At 40.1% G+C, this 22,952-nt stretch overlaps 1 protein-coding gene across 7 annotated transcripts in view; it reads left to right on the top strand.

Moving 5' to 3' along the window:
• The window catches only part of LOC132130126 (drebrin-like), a 102,744-nt gene extending 80,667 nt beyond the window's left edge, over positions 1-22,077 (top strand). For 2 of the 7 annotated variants that reach the window (XM_059541789.1, XM_059541784.1), the window contains exons 5-15: positions 631-777; positions 1,961-2,038; positions 2,953-3,104; positions 3,190-3,247; positions 3,583-3,636; positions 4,314-4,428; positions 6,042-6,146; positions 11,089-11,196; positions 11,924-12,378; positions 12,777-12,882; positions 21,291-22,077. In XM_059541789.1, the coding sequence (XP_059397772.1) occupies positions 631-777; positions 1,961-2,038; positions 2,953-3,104; positions 3,190-3,247; positions 3,583-3,636; positions 4,314-4,428; positions 6,042-6,146; positions 11,089-11,196; positions 11,924-12,378; positions 12,777-12,882; positions 21,291-21,343 (1,431 nt within the window). In that variant the 3' untranslated portion in view covers positions 21,344-22,077. Of the gene's footprint in view, positions 1-630; positions 778-1,960; positions 2,039-2,952; positions 3,105-3,189; positions 3,254-3,582; positions 3,637-4,313; positions 4,429-6,041; positions 6,147-11,088; positions 11,197-11,923; positions 12,379-12,776; positions 12,883-21,290 lie in introns of all 7 variants that reach the window. The other 5 variants (XM_059541785.1, XM_059541783.1, XM_059541786.1 and 2 more) reach the window with 4 other exon arrangements.
• The last annotated feature ends 875 nt before the right edge of the window (positions 22,078-22,952 follow it).

Below are 22,952 nucleotides of genomic sequence, written 5' to 3'. Positions count from 1 at the left end.
AATATCTGATCATTTATTTATTTTTATTTTTTTTTATTTTTATGCATTGATATAAAAATTCTGTAGTCATACTGTAAACAGAAATTCTGTATTTATCTGTGCTTATGATTTTACTAAAACATTTTAATTAATAGAAAATGCCATAATTGGACAATTGTTGCTGTTTTTAACATTTACATAAATTAATCAGACTTAAAAAAAAATATATATATATATATATATATATATATATATATATATATATATATGAAAAATAATTTTGAACCAGTCCCTCTAAACAGACAGTTAGAACCTATTCACAGAAATGAATCAAACTTACCAACACTACACGATTTTTGCTACTAAACTTGAAACCTATCCACCTTCTCGTACTCGCAAGTCATCACAAGGAAGAATCAGAAAATGTCTTTAGGAAACTTGTCAGTAAAGTATGTCCATGCTTGGCACCACTGATGCCTTTTGGTGTAGCCTGATGCTTTTGAGACTTTCTTCTTTTTTCTGAGACACTTGGAACAAGCTGTATGCCATAGCGACTTAAAGTGCTTGTCATTTAAATGCACGGTTGATGCTGGTTGCTAGGTGACGTTTGCATGTGCAGCAGTACTACTGATGCTCTTTTTCTCTCTCCAGGGTGTTGACGTCATTGTGAATGCTAGCACCATTGATGACATCGACCCCTCAGCCATCGGACAGAGGCTGACCAATGGCACAGCTCCAGTGGCCAGTCCAGTGCTAAGCCGCCTGCGAATGAAAGACGAGGAGAACACAGAGCATGTTGTGCGTGATTGGTGACAGAAGGGCTGCTTAAAGGATTTGGGGGGGTGTATGTGTGTGCATTTACTGTATGTGTGGGCTTGTTTACGTACATTATGGACGCTACTGGAAATGGGTCAAATCAAGTTGTCTGTGAATGGATCTCTAATAGTGTGATGTCTGACACAAGGACACAGCCTTGTTGCCGTTTTTGGAGGAAAGAGCTCTTAGAGCCACATTGTTGATACAGAGGAACTGAAACAATGATTGTTTCTGTACTATGTGAAACACTTTTAAAAATAACCAAGATCCTTCCTGCTGTTTTGCTCAATTTTCTGAATAACGTCTTTACAAGTATATTTGTATACCTTATTGAAACCCCAAAAATTTGGTATTAGTGTATCAAACCGTAGCATTTCAGCCAAACAAATTCAACCACAAAGTGATGTTAGTGTGATCTACTGTAATCTCAAAGCCAGGTTGTACATTTTTGATACAGCTGTAACAATATTTTAGTAAGGTCCTTGTTCGTTAACATTAGTTAATTTATTCGCTAAAAATGAAAAGTCTATTTTTTTTTTTTCAGCATTCAATGATCTTTGTAGATGTTAGTTAATGAAACTACAATTCTTCATTGTTTATTCATGTTAGTTCACACTGAATTACCCATTTTAATAATTTTTTTTTTTATAAAAAAAAATGAATTAGTAAATTAACAATAAAAAAAAATAAATTATAAAAAGTAACTATAATTTATAAATGCTGATTACCATTATACTAGCCAATTATTAACACAGAATTGTTCATTTTTTTGTCAGTAATACTTTTATTATAATGTGTCCTTGTTACACGTTACATGTACTTACTATTATAATAACAATTAATTATGCATAATTACATGCAAGCAACCCTAAGCCAAACCCAAATCCTTACCATATAGTAAGTACATGTAGTTAATTAATACTCAGTACTTATAGCCATTATATATACTTAAGCCATTTTTTCTAGTGGAGTTAACTAATGTTAACAATAGAAACAAACTAAGAAGGGAAATTTTCTGTGTGTCTGCTTTCTAGTTGACTTTGTTTAGAGAAAAACAAATGGTCCCCATAGTGCCTCTCTTTGATCAACATCTTTGTACAGTACTTGGTTAGCTGTCCAATTAAAATGGCCAGTACTCACACTTCCCCTTTCCTCCTGACCGCAGGGCACCACCTACCAGAAAACAAATGCAGAGATCGAGATGAAGAAAATCAATCGAGAGGAGTTCTGGGAACAAGCCAAGGTAGAAATTTCATTTATTTGGGTTTCTGCTGCAAAGATGCTTGATCGGAGACTCTTCCGGATGGCAATGTGAACCACTGTAAAATAGTTCTAGCACACAATGTGACGGGTCAGCTGACTAGTCACGTAGTTTTAACAATATGAGGAAGTGGTTCTGTCAGATTTGTTTGATACTCTTCAATCATTAACAGCTAAGAATACTTTCTCCTAGATAAATAAAACTGTACTAGCTGTGTACAAAGGTTTTTGTTTTTGTTTTGTTTTTTATTAAACTAGATGGGCACTCAGGGGTTGTATTAAAACTTTCTTGGAAACTTGGTAACCTTTTACCATACCTACTACTACATTTTTTTATGTACAGATTTCAGTCCTAATGATTGAAAATCTGTTATTTAAAAAATTGCTCTATTTGACAACTATGATCATCTAAACAGTAAAATAAAGATTACATTAACTGAGTGAAAAAATAGCTATATTGATTTTTACAAAAATTATAGCTGTTATTTTCACCACTAACAACAATTTTGCCATTTACAGTATGAAATTATTATTTAACTGTGTGCATTTAGGTAACAAAAAGTTCTAGCTGTTAGCCTTACCATCCATAAATGTTTACAATGTTATTTTCACTTCAGAATTGTATTGTACTAAATAGATAGTTAAAGGTGTGTTGAAAATTGCTGGTTCAAAAAAATGGCAGAATTCTTCTGCAGGCCTGTTTTAATTATGTTTTTTGCACAAAATATTACGTTATAAAATGTATAGATCTGTTCTTTTCCACTAAAATTTAAAACCAAATACATAAAATATAAATGAAATAAGGAAAAATAATAAGTATAAATGTTATTCTCATAATCTTATTGTGCCTGTAAATTCATTTAACTGATGCTTTACTAATATGTGCCTTTTTAAAAGCGGGAAGAGGAGTTGAGAAAGGAGGAAGAGAGAAGGAAGGCTGCAGATGAACGGCAGCGCTTTGAAATGGAGAGGATGGAACTGGAAAGAAAAGAGCAAGAGGAAAGAGAGAAGCGCTTCCGTGAGAGGGAGCAGCAGATCGAGGAACAGAGGTAGGAATGATGCTACAGTTGCCAACACTGATGACCCTCAGCCATACATTATTATAATGCTATCTGTTCATATGCGTGGTCACAGGAAGAAGATGCAGGAGGAGGAAGAGGCCAAAGAGAGGTCAAGGAATCAGCCCTTGATTGTAAGAGTGCGTATGCATTGCGTACATTAAACCAGGTTTGGTGTTTTAAGAGATATTTTAGGGCTTGAATCATTTACAGATTGCATGATGGTCTATTGGTGATAATCAGAAGAAGACGACCCATGTATCTTAAGTAATATTGTCCTGTTATAAATGAATATATATATACTGACTTTGGGCAGTATACAGACAGATTATTTACACAAAATGTATTGCACTAATCTGGAAAGTAAATATGTTACAAAAAACTGGATTGTGGATTGACCTACAATTTAATGTTAAAAGTTTTTGCTGCCCCCTGCTGGAAATAAAAAAGTGCATTCATCACTTCACAGACAGAGCCCAGTTATGAAGACCCTGCCCTGGAGAAAAAAGAAACAGAGGTTGAGGTGGGTTGAAACAGAGCTTTTAGGGCCACACCAACATCGATTCATTTTCTCAGATAAGTGTTTTCAAAAGGAGGACAGATTCCGACCCTAACAAACTAAAATGTGGGGCAGATTTGTGTTGTAACGACAGATATTCTGCTGGGGTTTAAAAAAAAAAAAAAAAGCCTTACCTGCAGTTATTTCTATTTGTCACATCATGTATTACTGGTTTAGATCCATGATTCCATTATTTATTTAGCTATTGTTATAATAATATATTTAATTATATTATTTTGTAATTATGTGTTCAATCATATATATATATATATATATATATATATATATATATATATAAATGATCCAAATTTATTTTAGAAACTGGGATTTGTTTAACCTCCTTTTCCTGTGTTCATACAGTGTGTTGACAGGATGCGGCAAATTTCAATACCCAGGAAAATTATAAAATTCCATCTAAAATACCAGTGTAAATGTGCAGTGTGCTAAAAAATATATCCAAATAGAAAACTGATGGAAAATTAAGACTTATTTATTTATCTTATAAGACATTAATAATAATAAATACATATGTAATATAATACATTATTCTCTGTATTTTATCTAATTCTATCTAACTATCTACATCTGTATCTAATATATATTACGTTTTATCTCGTTTTCCCATGTTAATATGTTTATAGGAAGCAGCAGCCATCATTGCCCAAAGGCCCAGTAACCCACGTGAATTCTTCAAGCAGAGAGAGAGGGCAATAGCCAACAGCGTGGACATCTCACCAGTCACCACGCACAGGACCGGTAAGATCATAGTTAAAAGGGTAGAGAAGAGGAGGAGGAAGGCATAGATGCTAAATCCTAAGCCTTTGTTTGTCCTGCTTCTTGCTTTTCGCTTGTCTCTCAAACTGTCAGGAGAGACCATCTGTCTAAGAATGTAGTGAAATATGTACTCTGAATCATCACCACAGATTCGTTTGGGTCATAGTTAAATTAAGTAAAGTAGATAGATATACATTTATGTATTTATATAGAGAACAAAGGTTAAAGAGGATCTAAACTTCAAATACTCCCAACAATTATTGTAAGCCACAGTTATAAATGTGAGAATGTTTTAAACTGTATAACAAAATATCAAACAAAGTGTACAGTATATTTGACTTTTTTAAATGTATTTAAAATTTAAATAGAGGCTTACAACCTACAGAGGATAACCAGTTTGAATAATGGTTGATGGATATACAGTTTATATAGATAGATAGATAGATTATTCAAATATAATAATTACATGCTCATAGTTAATTTGATGAACTAAGATGCTACATTGTGGCCAGAATTTAAGCTTAACCAGTTTGACTAGGCTAAAAGACCAATTAAACCAACAAAATCAGCTTAAACCACACCGACTGGTCATTTTGATTAAAACAAATGAACAATCTAAATAATAATAATAATAAAAATTAAAAAACAAACATTTCTGTGTACTAATGTATTGTGCTTAATAGAGTATTGCACAGCTTAGCAAACTTGCTAACAACCTGCAAACTCTATTGGAGGCAATTTGTTAAAACAGCTTGCTGACTGATGTTTTTTTTATTTCTTACTAATGCGACTAGTTGAGAAGATAATATTTTGTTCCAAATAGCCCAGTTTTTCCACATAAGGTTCAAATGTACCAACTGGAAGTTGAGTAAAAAGCTGCTGTAAAAAGCAGCTGGAAATTCCAAAAGAGGACTGCAATTTGACCATCTTAAACCAGCAATCCACCTTAGCATAGTTTATGTAGGGGTTTTTTTTTCAGCAGAGATGCTGAAGATTACTTTATTTAAAAAAAAAAAAAAAAAAATTGTATTGGTGCCATTTTCCAAAACACTTAATGGTCCTGCTGAACAATGCAATATTATTACTGGATTATTGTGTCATTTCATTGTTTATTTAAGATAATAACATTTTCAGTGTTGGAGTGAATGTCAACCTCCTCACTACCATCTGTTGCTGAAGGGAACAGACACAGAAACAACTACTGATTTATGCTTAGAGGGTGTGAAACCATCACACTAACAACTGTTTTCTAACCTCTCCTACCTCACTATTTCCTCTCCATTTCTTGGTCAATTCTTTTTTTTTCTGATCACTCTATCCTTTTGGTTGTCAACACATCTGTTTGATTTCCTTTTCGATCATCTGTCCATTCCATCTGTCCTTCTGATGATCCTGGATCTTATTTAACCTCCACCCAACTGCCACACATCCATCATTGCTTCTGTGTTGAACTTGTGCCTCTCTATATCCCTCTATCCCTGGATTTCTTTCTTCCTGTCTATCTTGTCTGGTCTTCCTCTGTCACACCTGTGTACGTCACTACATGTGTGTGCGTGGGTGTCCTCGTGTCAATGGTCCTGTCTCCCGTTTACCAGGCCGCTTGGACAGTCCATTCTTGAGGCAGCAGCACAGTCCATCCGATTGCAGCCCGCCCACTTCTCGCACTCCGCCCCATTCACGGCGGCAGCCAGGTCCACCTGGTAGGTACTGGACAGATCTTGCTGAGGGATACTGCATCAGCATAGGATCACAACGTCAATAGCTTAGCCTTTAGCCTCCCTCCTCACAGAATTATCATTTTTCTTTTGGCTTCCTCAGCAACACTGTGCTTTTCAGGGCATTCACTGTTGCTGCACTTTACCGGATACACCCTGGTCTTCCAGTGTCAGTATGTGCTAGTATTAAAGGGATAGTTCACCTTGAAATTAAGCATCTGTCACCATTTGCTCACCGTCATGTCACTCCAAACCTGTATGAGTTTCTTCTGTGGAACACTAATAGAGCTGATTGACAGAATGTCCAAGCTGATTTTTCCCTTAAAGGGTTAGTTCACCCAAATATTAAAATTATGCCATTAATGACTCACCCTCATGTCGTTCCAAACCCGTAAGACCTCCGTTCATCTTCAGAACACAGTTTAAGATATTTTAGATTGAGTCCGAGAGCTTTCTGTCCCTCCATTAAAAATGTATGTACGGTATACTGTCCATGTTCAGAAAGGTAATAAAAACATCATCAAAGTAGTCCATGTGACATCAGAGGGTCAGTTAGAATTTGTTGAAGCATCGAAACTACATGTTGGTCCAAAAATAACAAAAATTACGACTTTATTCAGCATTGTCTTCTCTTTCGTGTTTTCAATGGAGGGACAGAAAGCTCTTAGACCACTAGCGGCGCTAGGATTTTTATTGTAGGTGGGCCTCCAGAAAACTGGATGGGCCAGTTAAAATAAGCTCCCAGTTCTTTTCTGCGGCACTGAGGACAGCAACTTGTATCGCTGTCCTCAGCTCAGTGCTGAAGCGGACAAAGAAATACACCTTAATTGTTGGCAGTAAGTTAACTTCATTTATCTCTTTTGAACGTTCAATACACAAAAAGACTGAAACTGAATTTTATCTTTGGAGGTTCTGTTTCTCTCTCCATTTATTTACCCAACACGGCGGGCAGGGAACTGTCCAAAATTATTTAACAGTTTCTTATAAATTCAAAATGACAAGAAGAACTTAAGAACATGAAATAACAGCAGCAATGAATCTGACACAGCTGCTAAACACAAACAGCAGGAAATCGATTTAAAATTATTTAACTGTTTCTTATAAATTCAGAATGGAAATGCTGAATTTAAAAAAAAAAAAAAGCTGCTTTTGTTTTACGTTTCATATTAGCAAAACTGTCTGTGTCCGCCAAGGTCATTCATTTCATTGGATCACTTTCTGGTGATGATGCTGAGTCCACACGTGGGGAAGAAGCCGCCGATTGGCTGAGAAGCTTTCACTCAAAGCTTTCCTCGGGCTGCTTATTGGATGAACCGCTAAAATGAAACTCACCAAAATGGGTGGGCCTGGACCTGGTAGCGCCGCGGCTGTCTCGGACTAAATCTAAAATATCTTAAACTGTGTTCTGAAGATGAACGAGGTCTTACGGGTTTGGAACGACATGAGGGTGAGTCATTAATGACATAATTGTAATATTTGGGTGAACTAGCCCTTTAATGACAGTGCCTGCACCCTAAAAGACAAAGAAACATGGGATTAGATAGTTTATCACAATCTTAAATTTTATAATTAATCTAATATATCATAATCTTTAATCTAATTACCTTCTAGGAATTAAAAAAAATATGCATTTAAAAAAAATTACCTCATTGCTTATTAATATTAGAAAAACTACTTTAAATTACTACTGTGACCAACAAAATCATGTAGTGCAACCCAACATTCGGGGATGGAGATAAAACATGAAACATCATCATTGAGATGACCCCTAAATACTAAAAATATTAAATATTAAAAGTGTAAGAAAGATTATCACTTGATAGTAGGGGTAAAACGGTTCAACTTTTTCACGGTTCGGTTTGTTTCACGGTTTTTTAGAGTCACAGTTTCGGTACAGTTCGGTTTGTGATATGTTTATGGAAAAACTTTACTTTCTAATTAAAAAAAAGAAGAATATTCTATCCAACTATAAGCAGCAGCACAAATAAATACAATAAAGTAAAGATACAAACAATAAACAGTGATTTTAAGTTTTTTTTTTTTTTTTTAGGTAGATCTAGCATAAGTTTTTAGCTACCGAAATTGAATAAAGTAATCAAAATGTAAAACAGCATTGCATATTGGACTGTATAAATTAAAGATTAATCTTTATTAAAGTTACAAAAGCTTTTTAATCAAGAGCAGTGAATGATTTCTTTGTTGTTGCTGTTCGATTAAGACTGTCACTTTAAGAGAATGCACTGATACAGCAGGCCTACGTTCAGCCAGCTATGTCTGCTATAGGACACTTACCAAGACAGGCATTTTGACATAATTTTTGTCTGAATTTGTCCATTTAAACACAATACTTAAGAGAGAGCTTAATATTTGCACGCGTTCTGAGGTGCAGGTATGCGCACATCCATCAACAGAAACACATATTATCTGAACCCTTTTTGTTTTAGGTCTATATGTTATTATAGCTTACCATATTACAGATGCTTTGTCAGATTTAAGTTGAACCGCGGTCCCTGCGCGTGCCGAACCGTGTGTGGTGAACTGAACGTTTTTTTTTTTTTTTCAGCGAACCATGCCACCCCTACTTGATAGCTATGCCACATGACATTTTTAGTTGCAGTCTAGCAGATATGGCAACCAATCTTTTCCTCTGTATTGTGATATACATTCAAGTGTAATGACGTATTGAAAAAGAAGTATAAACATCGAGTTGGGACTTGGTTCTTTAGAGAGAAGTAATTTCATCAGAAGGGTCAAGTTATGACATTTTGATAAAAAATTACGAGGTCAAAAAAGATCTATAACATGCATTTACACAATAACTACTTTAAATAAAAAAATTTTGTTGGTACAAAATGGTATAAAAATTTGTTGAAAGCATACAAAACCAATATGACATTTTTTAAAAAATGTATCTTTTTGCATACATCTGCATCGCATTGACTCATCTCCTTTTGTGTTCCACGGAAAAAATAAAGTCTTCTGATTCTGGAATGACATTGAGTCATGCAGGTGATTAAATAATGACAGAATTAATTTTTTCTGTGAATTAATAAATTTGAAGGACAGCTGTGTTAACTGAAAGAGAGCAGTACGGAGCAGATTTAGAGCATCCTGATGAAGACAGATCCACTTTTTACGACAATTTGGTCAATTGCTCAACTCTTACAGGATGAAATGTATGTCTAATCTCAAGTCCCCTTCTGTATGTCCCATGATCTCAAGTAACCTTCAGTACTAGCTATCTAGACTACGGCCTTTTCAGTTTCACAGTCCATTTCTTGGTCCACAGTCTGTATATGTGTCCTATACTTGTTGTCCGTTGACTTTGTATTTTGAACTGGAAACATTGCGTATGTGTTATAAACTATGCCATGGATGTTTAAAGGTCTGAGACAAAGTGATTCTTTTGGTTAGGGAGATCTGATTGAATCTCAAAAATGTTACTCCCCCCATGTCCCCCTTTCTTTTCTTCCAATGCTCTTTCTGATGGATAACCGACTGTCCTTTGTGCACTTCCTTCCATCCTGTTAAACTGTGAGTGTATTCCACATTGCACCGCATGTGATTGTGGTCTCCAAGTCCTTGGGCTTGTATTCCGTAGACTTTGTGTGACTATGGTGTCATGCATGATCTTAGTGGAGCTAACCTTGTGGTGTGTTTGAAAGTAAAATTAAATAGCAACACAAGGACAAATGGCACACGCAGTTATCGGTGTGTGCTATGTGGACTAAACATTGTGTCCTTGCTAAGACCCAACATCTAAAGTTTATCTAGAGTGATACAGTGGGTTTTATTTTTCAGTTTTGTGCCTGTACAACTGTTTTCCTGAAATCAGTTTTTATAATGGTTTTTGTCGTTTCAATGATTGTTTGTTATGTCGTGTGAGGTCTTCTCTCAGCTGTATCATTTTAAAGTGGCTATCTCTGAACTTTGCATCTCAGAATTTTGTTGTGTTATGAGTGAATTCAAGTGGAAAATTTCAGAGCTCAGGAAACTTAATTGGGTTTTAAGAATGTTTCATCTTAAGCAAATTTGTCTTGACATACAATAAGAATTATCTCAGATTTGGTTTTTAATTAATTTGATAGCTGTTTCATCGAAATCTCTGACTTTTGCTTGCAGACCTCTTAATTTCTGCAAATCTGAGCATGATTTGTGATACAGAAGTTTGAGAATATTTTTTAAATTGTAACAATTAAAAAGCTCTCTGTTAAATATTATTGTCCAGGAGAAACAATTGAGATGTTAAAGTGATCTTAATTGTGGTTGTTCTTTCCAGTGGGTTGGTGTGTCTTCATTATTTAGATATCCTCTGGAAATTGCATAAACAAGACTAAAAGATCTTGGATCTTGGCTGTATGATAACATCTTGTATTATATTGACCACCTGCCACTTTAAAGTCAATTAGTTGAATATATATTTTTTAACCTGTCAGCTTGCTTTAGCTTGTCATGAGATCAAGAAGTCAACTTTTAGTGTTTCTGTATGCATCATTTCATAATTCCATGAAATATTGGTGGATGCAGAAGATTATATATGCTTTAGTGCTGTTTTGAGTGTATAAAAGATTTTCTATTAATAAAACATCTTTCTTGTGCTGACATTTTCAAGAGTGTGTGCATGTTCAAAAACGACATGCATTTGTAAATTTGTGAACTAATTTTCTGCACTGCACACTGTGTTTTGTCTTCACAGTCATGCTGGCATGTCTGTGTTTTAATGTCACGGTCATTGACAAGGCCAATGGGGATGATGCACGCTTTGACAGACAAAACATTGCTTGCTATTGTTTGGTATTGTTAGCAATCCTTTCAGACTATTTGTAAACTTTGTCATATGTGTTGTGATTTATATTTTGGTAGGTATGAGTTACTTAAGATTTACTTGAGCCCACATTAAACGTTTACCTTCTCTTTGATGTCTCAGATGACTCTGCTGAAGGAATCCTCGCGCGCAGCATGACAACTGGATGTACTCCCATCCCCAAAATAGCGATTCAGGAGGAAAAAGAGGACTTAATTCGAAAGGAATTAGGTAAGCCCTCAAAAACAAGGGAAGTCTTTTGACTCTTTTCTTTATGATATTCATATTATCTCGATCATGATTAATATGTGTCAGAGCTGTGGCCTAGTGGTTGGCTCATTATGCTTATCTAGGCAACATGAGTTTAAATCTTGCTTGGCATTTCCTGATCTTACTCCTCCTGCTTATCTTGGCATTGACAGTTATCTCTCTCAAAAAAAAAAAATAATAATAATAATAATAATGAAAAAATCTAACGCAAAAATAGTAATAATAAAACAAATAGTAATGGCTACAAGCAGCAATGAAGGGGCTAAGCACAACGGGCAAAATGAAGAGCCAAGCATGCAGGGAGCATCAGAACAACTGAAACTATAAGTAATTAAAGACGATTTAAGATGATTTTAGTCAAAATGTCAGAAAAATCATAAATACAATCACAGGTAATATGATTTAATGGTTTATGTTTTTTTATCAGGTGATGCTGTGGTCAGTGTAATGTGACATTGACAGTCTAGGAGGAGTTTGAAAAAATAGGTTTTCAAAGAAAATCTAAATGGACAATTATGGCATAATTGGTCAGTGTTCTCAGCATGATCCATGGGATGTGATATGTGATGATTTAATAGAGCACAGAACCATCATTCTTGCAAAATACATTTAAAAATTTAACCAAAAAACATGAATGTAATGAACGTAATATTATTCTATTTCTTACATTTCCTTTTCCTTCCTCCAGCCTTTGACACTGCCAAGCAGACTTCAGTGCAGGAATCTGGCTTCGCCGAGACCTCTTCAAGTGCTTCCCCCCAGCCCAGCAGCACAGCTCCATTATCCAGCACAGATGACAGCCTTCTAGACTTGTGGGACAGAGGCCCAGCACCAGGTACGGCCTCCTCCCAGGCCCCCAGCCACATTATGGACCTGATGGAGGACACCCTGGAGCCTCATCTTGCCAGCTCCTCCCCTGCTCTCCCACAGCCACTCCTGAGCTTCGATGAGGTGCCTGACACCCCCTACTGCACTGGCACAGAAGACAACCCATCTAGCCTGGTGAATGTGGCCGGACCCCACCAGATGACCCTGAGTTACCAGCAGGCACTGCGGCATGCTTCCGGCTCTGACAGCCAGGATCTGGATGAAGGACAGCTACTGTTGACCAATGGAGACATGCTTCTTAAAGAAGGGACCCAGGTCAGCAGAACGTACTTTTAAAATGAACAATGCAATGTTGCCTTGCCTCTCATTGTCCTGCATGTTTTTTTGTTTTGTTTTTTTTACTTATCTTATTTATTTTGCCACCAGATGGCAGCATATGCTTTTTTGACACATGGCAAATTCAAGATGCATGAAGCACTATATCAGTGGTCGCAAACTCAATTCCTGGAGGGCCACAGCTCTGCAGAGTTTAGCTCCAACCAGCTCTAAATCACACCAGCTTGGAAGTTTCTAGTAATCCTGAAGACCTTGATAAGCTGGATCAGGTGTGTTTGATTAGGGTTGGAGCAAAACTGTGCAGAGCTGTGGCCCTCCAGAAATTGAGTTTGAGACCAATGCTTTATATGTTTACAAATATATTTGTGTTTATGCAGGCAAGTGAAGGCTACTTTAGCCAGTCACAGGAGGATGACTTTGCCCAGTCAGATGACTGCACTGCAAAAGTCAACCCAACACCAGTTTTTTATAACAAACCACCAGGTGAGATCACAGCAGGTTGAAGCACATTAAATAATTTACTGAAATAACATGAAATAATTTGAACACAATTCTTAATGTACTAAAATAACTAACATTTAATTAAAAATGAATAAAAGCCATATAGACATAAAAAAACAAAAACATCAAACACAATTCTTGTTCCTGTTTTGATGCATATCATAAAAAATAAAAATAAAAACATTAAGATTGGGTGAGACATAATGAAGTGTTCTTTATTTTTTTTGAGTAGCTAATAATCGTCTCGGTTACGTATGGTAACCCTTGTTCCCTGAAGGAGGCAACGGAGACGCCACGTCGGTGACCGACGAATATGGGAAATCGCTTCGATAGACCAATCTACTTCGAGTGTAAACTAAACGAGCCAATGCACATTGGCATGCAATTATTGCATCCAGCTGCCGCTGATCACTGCGTGAGTATAAAAAGGCAGCAGGTGCAATGCATTTCAGTTTTTCGCTGAGGAGCCGAGCTGGGGACCGGCAGCTCAGCGGCGGTACAGCAACCATGGCGACGGGATGTGGCATCTCCGTTCCCTCCTTCAGGGAACGAGGGTTACCATACGTAACCGAGACGTTCCCTTTCAGTCGGTCACTCTCGATGCCACGTCGGTGACCGACGAATGTGGGATCCCTATCAAAGCGCCATGGGTGCTGCCCCTTCCAGTGCCCTGTGCGAGCCGCCTGCACCCCTATTAGGTGTAGGCCGGGGCTCAGAACAAGTAGCTTCACTAACCGTTGTCAAAGCACTACCTCACTGGGTGAGATTGGATGACACTGGGAAAACGTACCCGGTCCGCATCCTTCCAGAAGGAGATCTCGGAGGCAAATACACATATAGCATCCGTTTAGGAGTATATAGAGAAATTTTAGGTGATGGGAAGGCAAAAGTATGCCGGGGAAACACGGGCTCTAAGGCTATACCGTGGACTATACACATATGAGTACCGCTTAGGTCTCAATATGGAACCCACCCTTCCATGGTTCTCACGGATTCATCATGAAGGTCTGGCGCCGGACGTTCCGCCGCATCCAGCTGCTTAGGGTGATGGAGGATCTCAACAGGGTCTACAGTACAGACACTCTGGAGCGGTTTAAGCACGCCGACACTAACCGGGGCCTCTCAGTGCCTCTACCCGTTTGAGGTGAGAACACAGGAGGATACCAGCTCTACATGAAGGCTATAGAACCTAGCGAACGTGTTAGGGGTCGCCCAGCCCGCAGCTCTACAAATATCTGTCAGCGAGGCGCCACGAGCCAGCGCCCAGGAGGATGCAACACTTCTAGTTGAGTGAGCTCGTAACCTGAACGGGCAGGGCACATACTGAGCCTGATAAGCCAGGGTTATGCCATCCACAATCCAGTGGGCCATCCTCTGCTTAGAGACGGCACTCCCCTTCTGCCGGCCTCCGTAACAGACAAAGAGCTGGTCTGAGGTCCTGAAGCTTTGTGTCCGGTCTACGTAGCACCTTAATGCTCGGACGGGACAAAGCAAAGCCAGGGCTGGGTCTGCCTCCTCCAGGGGCAGCGCTTGCAGGTTCACCACTTGGTCTTTGAAGGGTGTAGTGGGAACCTTGGGCAGGTAGCCAGGCCGGGGCCTCAGGATTACCTGGGAGTCAGCCGACCCGAACTCTAGGCACGAATCGTCGACCAAAAATGCATGCAGGTCCCCTACCCTCTTGATGGAGGCCAGTGCAAGCAGGAGCAGAGTTTTCAATGAAAGAAACTTTAGCTCAACTGAATGCAAAGGCTCGAATGTGCCCTGCTGTAGTGATTTAAGCACTAGAGACAGGTCCCAAGAGGGTATACAGGGGGGCCGGGATGGATTTAACCTCCTGGCCCCTCTAAGGAACCTGACGATGAGGTCATGCTTACCCAAAGACTTCCCATTCACGGGGTCATGGTACACAGCAATAGCAGCAACCTGGACTTTGAGAGTGGAGGGAGGAATTGGCCAAGGAGGGGCTGTCGAGAGGAGCACTAGTTCGGGGAACTAGGTCCGAGTAGGCCAATATGGCGCTACTAGCAAGACTTGCTCCTCGTCCTCCCGGACTTTGCACAGTGTCTGTGCTAGAAGGCTCACTGGGGGAAACGCATACTTGCGTAGGTTCCGCGGCCAGCTGTGTGCCAGTGCGTCCGTGCCGAGAGTTCCCTCCGTCAGGGAGTAGAACAACTGGCAGTGAGAGGTCTCTGGAGAAGCAAACAGGTCTAACTGAGCAGCTCTGAACCGCCTCCAAATCAGCTGGACTGTCAGGGGATGGAGCATTGCTCGAGACAGCTCGTCGGCTGTACAACTGAGCAGACCTGGAATGTGAATGGCACGAAGTGACCTCAGAACCTTCTGACTCCAAAGGAGGAGATGGCGGGCGAGTTGCTACATGCGACGAGAGCGCAGACCACCTTGTCGGTTGATGTACGCAATGGTCGTAGTGTTGTCCGTTCGGACCAGCACATGCTTGCCTCGTAGGAGACCTTTGAGATGGTTCAAGGCAAGGTGTACTGCTAGCCACTCTAGGCAATTGATGTGCCACTGCAGCTGCGGGCCCGTCCAAACCCCTGAGACTTTATATCCGTTGTACGTGGACCCCAGTCGGTGGTGGAGGCATCCATTTAAACCACAGCATGCCTGGATATCTGCTCTAGGGGCACCCCTGCCCGGAGAAATGCAAGATCTGACCACGGGGTGAGGGTTTGGCGACAGGCCAGTGTAACTTGGACCCGGTGAGTACCACGCTTCCACGCCCACCTCGGGACTCGGCCATAAAGCCAGTGCTGGAGCGGTCTCATATGTAATAGGCCGAGCGGTGTAAGTGCCGCCGCCATATGCCCCAGGAGCCTCTGAAAGACTTTCAGTGGGACCGCTGTCCTGCCCTTGAACGTATTCAAGCAGGGTAGCACCGACCGCGCACGTTCCTCTGTGAGGCGTGCTGTCTGTTCGACCGAATCCAACTCCATATCGAGAAAAGAGATCCTCTGCCACGGCGAGAGTTTGCTCTTTTCCCAGCTGACCTGAAGGCCCAACAGGCTCAGGTGCCGGAGCACCACATCCCTGTGCTCGCACAACTGATCTCGAGACTGTGCTAGTATCAGCCAATCGTCTAAGTCAGGGGTTGGCAACCTACGGCACGCGTGCCAACAGTGGCACGCAGAGGGATAATCGTTGGCACGCAAGCAATAAGGAAAACTGTATAATGACGTACAGTTTGATATAATAACTTCTCATAGTCACACAGCCTGTTAGGAGCTACAAATACTATTAAAGTGTGAGAATTAACTTGCATGGATGCACGTGCAAACACTGCACATACTAGGTGCTTCAGATCAAAGCCTCGGTCTAACAGCACTCGTCAATGTCAAAATGACTGAGATGGCCAATCAGATCAAAGTAGGCGGGGTTTACTGTTCACAGAAGCAGAGCGCAAAGCGTCAGTTTAACGTTAAAGAGAGTGAGGTAAGATGAAGCTGCAAATCAATTAACATTAGTCAACTTTTAATAATACGTTTTACCATAGAAATGTTAAATGACCTAAAGCTATATCCAGTGATGAAAAATTTTCTGAAATATGGCCATTTTGAGAGAAAGAAAGTGGGGGTGGGGGGGTGGGGGGGTAAATTGTCTCTCTCTGCAGACAATGAAGCGATTTTGCCCCTTTGTTGTTGAGAAATATAATGTAGCGATTCAGTATCGATTAATAAAAGTAGCGTGACAACACTCTGAATGCTACTTTTTGCACAGCACGATCTCAGATCTCTGTGTGCGAGTGGTGTGTGTGTGTGTCTGTGTGTGCACGTTCATCAATTAAAGCAGTGCATTAACGTTGATTAAACGTTAAAAAAACTTTTTTTATCGTATAATAAAAAATTGTGTATGTACCGTTTAAATACAGAATTATATCGGGGTGTGTGTGTGTGGGGGGGGGGGGGGGGGCTGTGTTGGCACAGTGGTTAACCATAAAAAAAAAAAATGGCACGTCATGCCGAAAAGGTTGCTGATCCCTGGTCTAAGTAGTTGAGAATGCGAACACCCTGCTCTCTGAGAGGAACAAGAGCTGCTTCCGTGACTTTCGCGAAGACACGGGGAGACCGGGACAGCCCGCAGGGCAGGACCTTGTACTGATATGCCAGTCCTTCGAACGCAAACCGCAGAAAAGGTCTGTGGCGCGGAAGGATGGACACATGAAAGTACACGTCAGCGAGACGGGCTGGGTAGCGCTGACCAGGCGCTTAAAAACCAAACAAGCGGGACCAGCGGAACCACAGCCGTACCCGCAGTGGGGCAGCGAGGTGGAACACAGGGACCCACCGCGGGCGGCTTGTGAGCAGGCCGGAGTGTGGTGTGAGTGTGGGGTGCAGGGCTCACCTGGTTCCACGGGTTGGCAGAGGGTGCGTGAGTAGGGCCTTCGTTGATGCTCTCGATCCGCCCGCTGCTGCCATCTGGCGAAGGAGGGGGATGAGTGAGGTCCGGAGCTTGGCCGTCCGCAACTCTCCGTGCCCTCCTGGTACCCAGAGAGGGAGAAAACTGCTCTCCACAATCGAGATTTCCAGATTCTCCGCCTGGCCCTCCTCCAGGGGAGGGAGAAGTGCCTTCACCATCCCCCAGAAAGCAGCTACCTCTCTCTGGGTCACCCGTCCCGGGGCCTCTTGCTCTTCTGCTGACCGCCAAGTTTGACGGGGGCCGGTACGGGAGGGGCAGCTTGCCTGCGCCCAGCTCCACGGCACCAGTTGGAGGCTGCTGCAGATGCGGCGCGTGAGCGGGGGCGGATGCAGGGTGCTGCACTCGGTCGACATGCAGGCTGGGGCACTGCGGCCGGTGAGCTCGTCATGCACTTCCGGAAATAAAAGGCACTGGGGTGGGGCGCTGAGAACCAGCGCGCGCCACCCCTAGAAACCAATCCTCCAGCCGCGAGGGTTTTGGGATGCGGTGAGGGATTCCACTCGAGCCCTACCCTCTCGGCGGCCCGGCAAAGCATAACTGCCACTTCGGGATCCGACTCAGGCTTTGCCACCATCCCAGAGGGCAGTAGCGCAGCCGAATTGTCCAGACACGTGAGGCAGCGATCGTGACCATCACCCGTTGCCAGGTAACGACCACACCCAGAAACGCACGGGTGAAATGGCATCCTTATAAGGACGATCCGTCGTCTTTACAAAGACGCACCCGTGAAGCTCTTTTAGAGAAATTTGCTCTTTAGGAAATGCTCTTTTAGTGCTGAGGCGCACATGGGAATTGGCCGCTTGCAACACGACAGGGGTAGTGCAGCCTGAAGTGTGCAATCCACTCGACACAGGAACGACCGCCGCTGAAGCGCCGTCTCGCCAACACATGAAGCTTCCGAGAGCGTGCTGAACTCGTAGTTCACAGCAGAGCGATACTAACGCTCGGCTCCCAAGCGAAAAGCTGGAATGCATTGCACCTGCTGCCTTTTTATACTCACGCAGTGATCAGTGGCAGCTGGATGCAATAATTGCATGCCAATGTGCATTGGCTCGTTTAGTTTACACTCGAAGTAGATTGGTTTATCAAAGCGATATCCCATATTCGTCGGTCACCGACGTGGTGTCGAGAGTGACCGACTGAAAGGGAACTTTAGTTCACAACTTACGTTCTATTGACAATCAAAATGTTATTTTAGTATCATTGAGGTACTACTGTTTTATAGTTTTGTATTAATTTTTTTATTATTATTTTTTTTTTCCTGGTTTTAATTTTTGTTGTGTTTTTGCCATTTTTATTTATTTTTTTCTATATATCTATTATATATAAACTATATATCTAGTTTTTATTCATTTTTATTTCAGTTTTAGTAATTCTGAATGAAAATGAAAATCAGATCAATGTAAAAAAAAAAAGTACATATATATGAAAACATTATATGTGTGTGTGTGTGTGTGTGTGTGTGTGTGTGTGTATATATATATATATATATATATATATATATATATATATATAAAACCATACTGGATGCCAGTGATCTTCGGCCCCTTAGACGGCACTGCATCCCATACAGGAATGCAACTGTAATGAAAATCACAACATGGACTCAGGAATACTTCCAGAAAACATTGTCGGTGAACACAATCCACCGTGCCATTCGCCGTTGTCGGCTAAAACTCTATAGGTAAAAAAAGAAGCCATTTATAAACATGATCCAGAAGCGCAGGCATTTTCTCTGGGCCAAGGCTAATTGAAAATGGACTGTGGCAAAGTGAATCTGCTCTGTGGTCAGACGATTCAAAATTTGAAGTTCTTTTTGGAAAACTGGGACGCCATGTCATCCGGACTAAAGAGAACAAGGACAACCCAAGTTGTTATCAGCGCTCAGTTCAGAAGCCTGCATCTCTGATGGTATGGGGTTGCATGAGTGTGTGTGGCATGGGCAGCTTACACATCTGGAAAGGCACCATCAATGCTGAAAGGTATATCCAAGGTATAGAACAACATATGCTCCCATCCAGACATCGTCTCTTTCAGGGAAGACCTTGCATTTCCAACGTGACAATGCCAGACCACATACTGCATCAATTACAACATCATGGCTGCGTAGAAGAAGGATCCGCGTACAGAAAATGGCCAGCCTGCAGTCCAGTCTTTCACCCTTAGAAAACATTTGGCGCATCATAAAAAGGAAGATGCGACAAAGAAGACCTAAAACAGTTGAGCAACTAGAAGCCTGTATTAGACAAGAATGGGACAACATTCCTATTCCTAAACTTGAACAACTTGTCTCCTCAGTCCCCAGACATTTGCAAAAAGAAGAGGGGATGCCACACAGTGGTAAACAAAAACTTTTTTGAGATGTGTTGATGCCATGAAACTTATTTTTCCCTTAAAATGATACATTTTCTCAGTTCAAACATTTGATATCCCATCTGTGTTGTATTCTGATTAAAATATTGAAATTTTAAACTTCCACATCATTGCATTCTGTTTTTATTCACAATTTGTGCAGTGTCCCAACTTTTTTGGAATCGGGTTTGTAGTATAGCACTCACGACAGACAGCGATCATTAAGTAGAAGTGAAAGTGAAACCCATCTCACTTTAAACCTGTTTTTCTCAAAATTCCATTCCAGAAAATCATAATTATCACCCAACTTCAGACAGCCATAACTTTTGTTACGTTTAAGCTATGCTACAAAAAAAGGTGGCAAAAAACAACACAATGACAAAACTTTAACAAATTCAAATGAATATGGAAAAAAAAACTAATCTATTATTGAAAACATCTCAGATACATATTGTCTGAAGAAGGGAACGCAGACATCACTTCATTGACCGACAAATTGGGAATCTTACTAGAGAGACCAATCTACTTTGAGTGTAAACCAAACAAGCCAATCCACATTGGCATGCGATGATTGCATCCAGCTACAGCTGATCGCAGCATGAATATAAATAGGCAGCAGATGCACTGCATACTCAGGTTGTCACTTAAGAGCCGAGCCAGGGACATGGCCGTTCAGCGAACGAGGGTCCTCCTTCAGGGAATGAGGGTTACAATAAATAACCGAGACGTTCCCTTTCAGTTGGTCACTTTCGACGTCACATCGGTGACAGATGAATTGGGAATCCCTACCTAATGCCCAGGCACATGAGGCAGTGATCATGACCATCACCTAGTCCCAGGTAACTGCACGGGTGAAATGCCATCTTTAAAAACATGAATGCTCTTTTAGGAGTGCTCTTTCAGTTGTTCTGAAGAACACAGGGGAGATGGCTTCTGCAACACTACAGGGGGATGTGCAGCCTGTAGTTTGCACCCACTCTACGAAGGTCGACCAACCTGCTATAGTGCCGTACCACCCACACAGAGAAGGTCCTTTAAGCACACTGACTTGTTCATTCAAACGAAGGCTTGGCAGGAGCAGAATGATTACACCGCTCGGTTCCTCAGGGAAAAGCTGAGTATGCGGTGCATCTGCTACCTATTTATACTCACACTGCGATCAACGGCAACTGAATGCAATCATCACATGCTAATGTGAATTGGCTTATTTAGTTTACACTTGAAGTAGATTGGTCTCTCTAGCAAGATTTCCAAATTTGTTGGTCATAGACGTGACACTGAAAGTGACCGAATGGGAACCATAATAGTATCTCAGTGATACTAAAATGACACCTAAGAAAAGAGTGGCTGAGATATTCTTCAAAAATTCACCACAAAAGAAAAAAAAATCATACGTTTTTTGAAATGTCAGAAGGGTGTATAATGACAATTTTTTTTTATTTTTGAATGAACTTTTCCTTTCTTGCAGGTATATCTCATTATAATTAAATAACAATAAGAATAATAAACAAGAAGAACAAAGAAAATAATTTCTTCTTGTTACATCAATCCTTTGCCTCAGAAAAGATCCTAATATAACATGTTTGTCTTATTGTCTGCCACAGAAATCGACATTACGTGCTGGGATACAGACCCTGTGATGGAAGATGATGAATAGGAGTGACTGAGGGAAAAAGAGGTCACACCTCTATGTAAAACTTATTTTACAACAGTTACAGAAGTCTTCAAAATATTTTAGATAAAAAAACAACAACAAAAACAATGTTAGCCACAAAAGAAAAGGACTCAGGTTATTGTTAAAGATGCCAGTGGGGATGACTGCTCTTGGTTCATTTATGTGTGTGTTTATTATTTATTTTGATCTTTTTTTTCTATGCAGAGTATAGCACAGTGTGTCTCTAGCGCTCACCTGTGTTGTATCTATCCCTGTGCCTAACAGGTGTGTGTAGTAGCAAATTAGACCATTCTGTTTTAGTTTCTATCTCCTTTATCGAAACAACTCCCTATAATCTTAGTTGGTTAGTTGAATCACATGTTTGAGTGTTATGCTTTGATGACTCAATCGGTCAGGGATGGTCGAACCCTCACCTTCATAGAAGCAAAGGCATGTCAGAACTTGATTTTAGCTTCAGTTAAGTGAATTGTATTTAGCAATTGGAAAATGAAGGGGGTTTATATGTGGTTATGAAAAATTTTGTGTTTTGTGCCAATTATTTTGAGTATGACGTGTAAGTGTAACAGCCTTTTAGGACTTTAGCTCCAGGTGGCATATGTATATTTTGGCTACATATGAGACAGTGTACATAAACAGTGGCTAAAACTGACATTTTTGTTGGAAAAACTGCAATAGAGCTTTGATTTGTTGAGAAATTTAGGCAATAACAGTTGTAGTGGACTTGGGTATTGTTTTATATATATATATATATATATATATATATATATATATATATATATATTCAATAGTGAGTGTGTGTATTATTATTGGAAAGGCTCAGGCCTGAAACATACTCTACGTAAGTATGAAAATGGTGATGCAAATACAAGTGTGAAGTCCTGCTGTACATATTAGCATGCAGCCTTAATGTGTTGTTCCAAGAACAGTAGTTAAAAATGCTAAATAAAATCATTTTGTTTTTTGCAGAATAAAGTGAGTTTTTGGAATGATATAAGGGTGAATAAATGACGACAGAATTTTCCTTTTTGGGTGAAGTAAACCTTTAAGAAGCCAAAATAAATACTTTCAAATTTAAAAATTATTCAAGTATTTCACTATAAACGTAAGCAGTTATCTAACTTGCTTACCAAGACTCAAACTGTAGCTCCATTATGACATTTTTGTCTTACAAAAGTTGGTTAAAAGTTGGCACCCTATGTGGCACTGCTGAGAATGCAGTGCTTAGCATCTTGTTATGAATTGCATACTTTTAACACATTCTAGCAAACTGCGATGAGTGAAATAAAAGCATTTGTGTTCATGTACTTGCGTTGAGTATCGTTTGATTTGTGGATGTAATTTTGAACCTTTTAAAATAGATTTATGCTCCAAGGGAAGGAAATAATTTCTAATTGCGGATTTCAAGCCACGGTAACCCCTATTATTGAAATATAACATTATTATGACCTTATAATCTTTTTTAGGTTGTTGCTAGTTAAAAAAAATCCAAGAATTTCTTCACAGTATGTGACCATAGCATGTCCAGCAATTTGTAAAGACATTTTTATGATACTAAAATTATTACAAATCTTTAAATGAAATTTGGATTTGT

The sequence above is a fragment of the Carassius carassius genome, chromosome 47, assembly GCF_963082965.1.
Source record: "Carassius carassius chromosome 47, fCarCar2.1, whole genome shotgun sequence".
Taxonomy (NCBI): domain Eukaryota; kingdom Metazoa; phylum Chordata; class Actinopteri; order Cypriniformes; family Cyprinidae; genus Carassius; species Carassius carassius.
The sequence above is the reverse complement of the archived record's forward strand: the minus strand, read 5'-3'. Positions and strand labels throughout refer to the sequence as shown.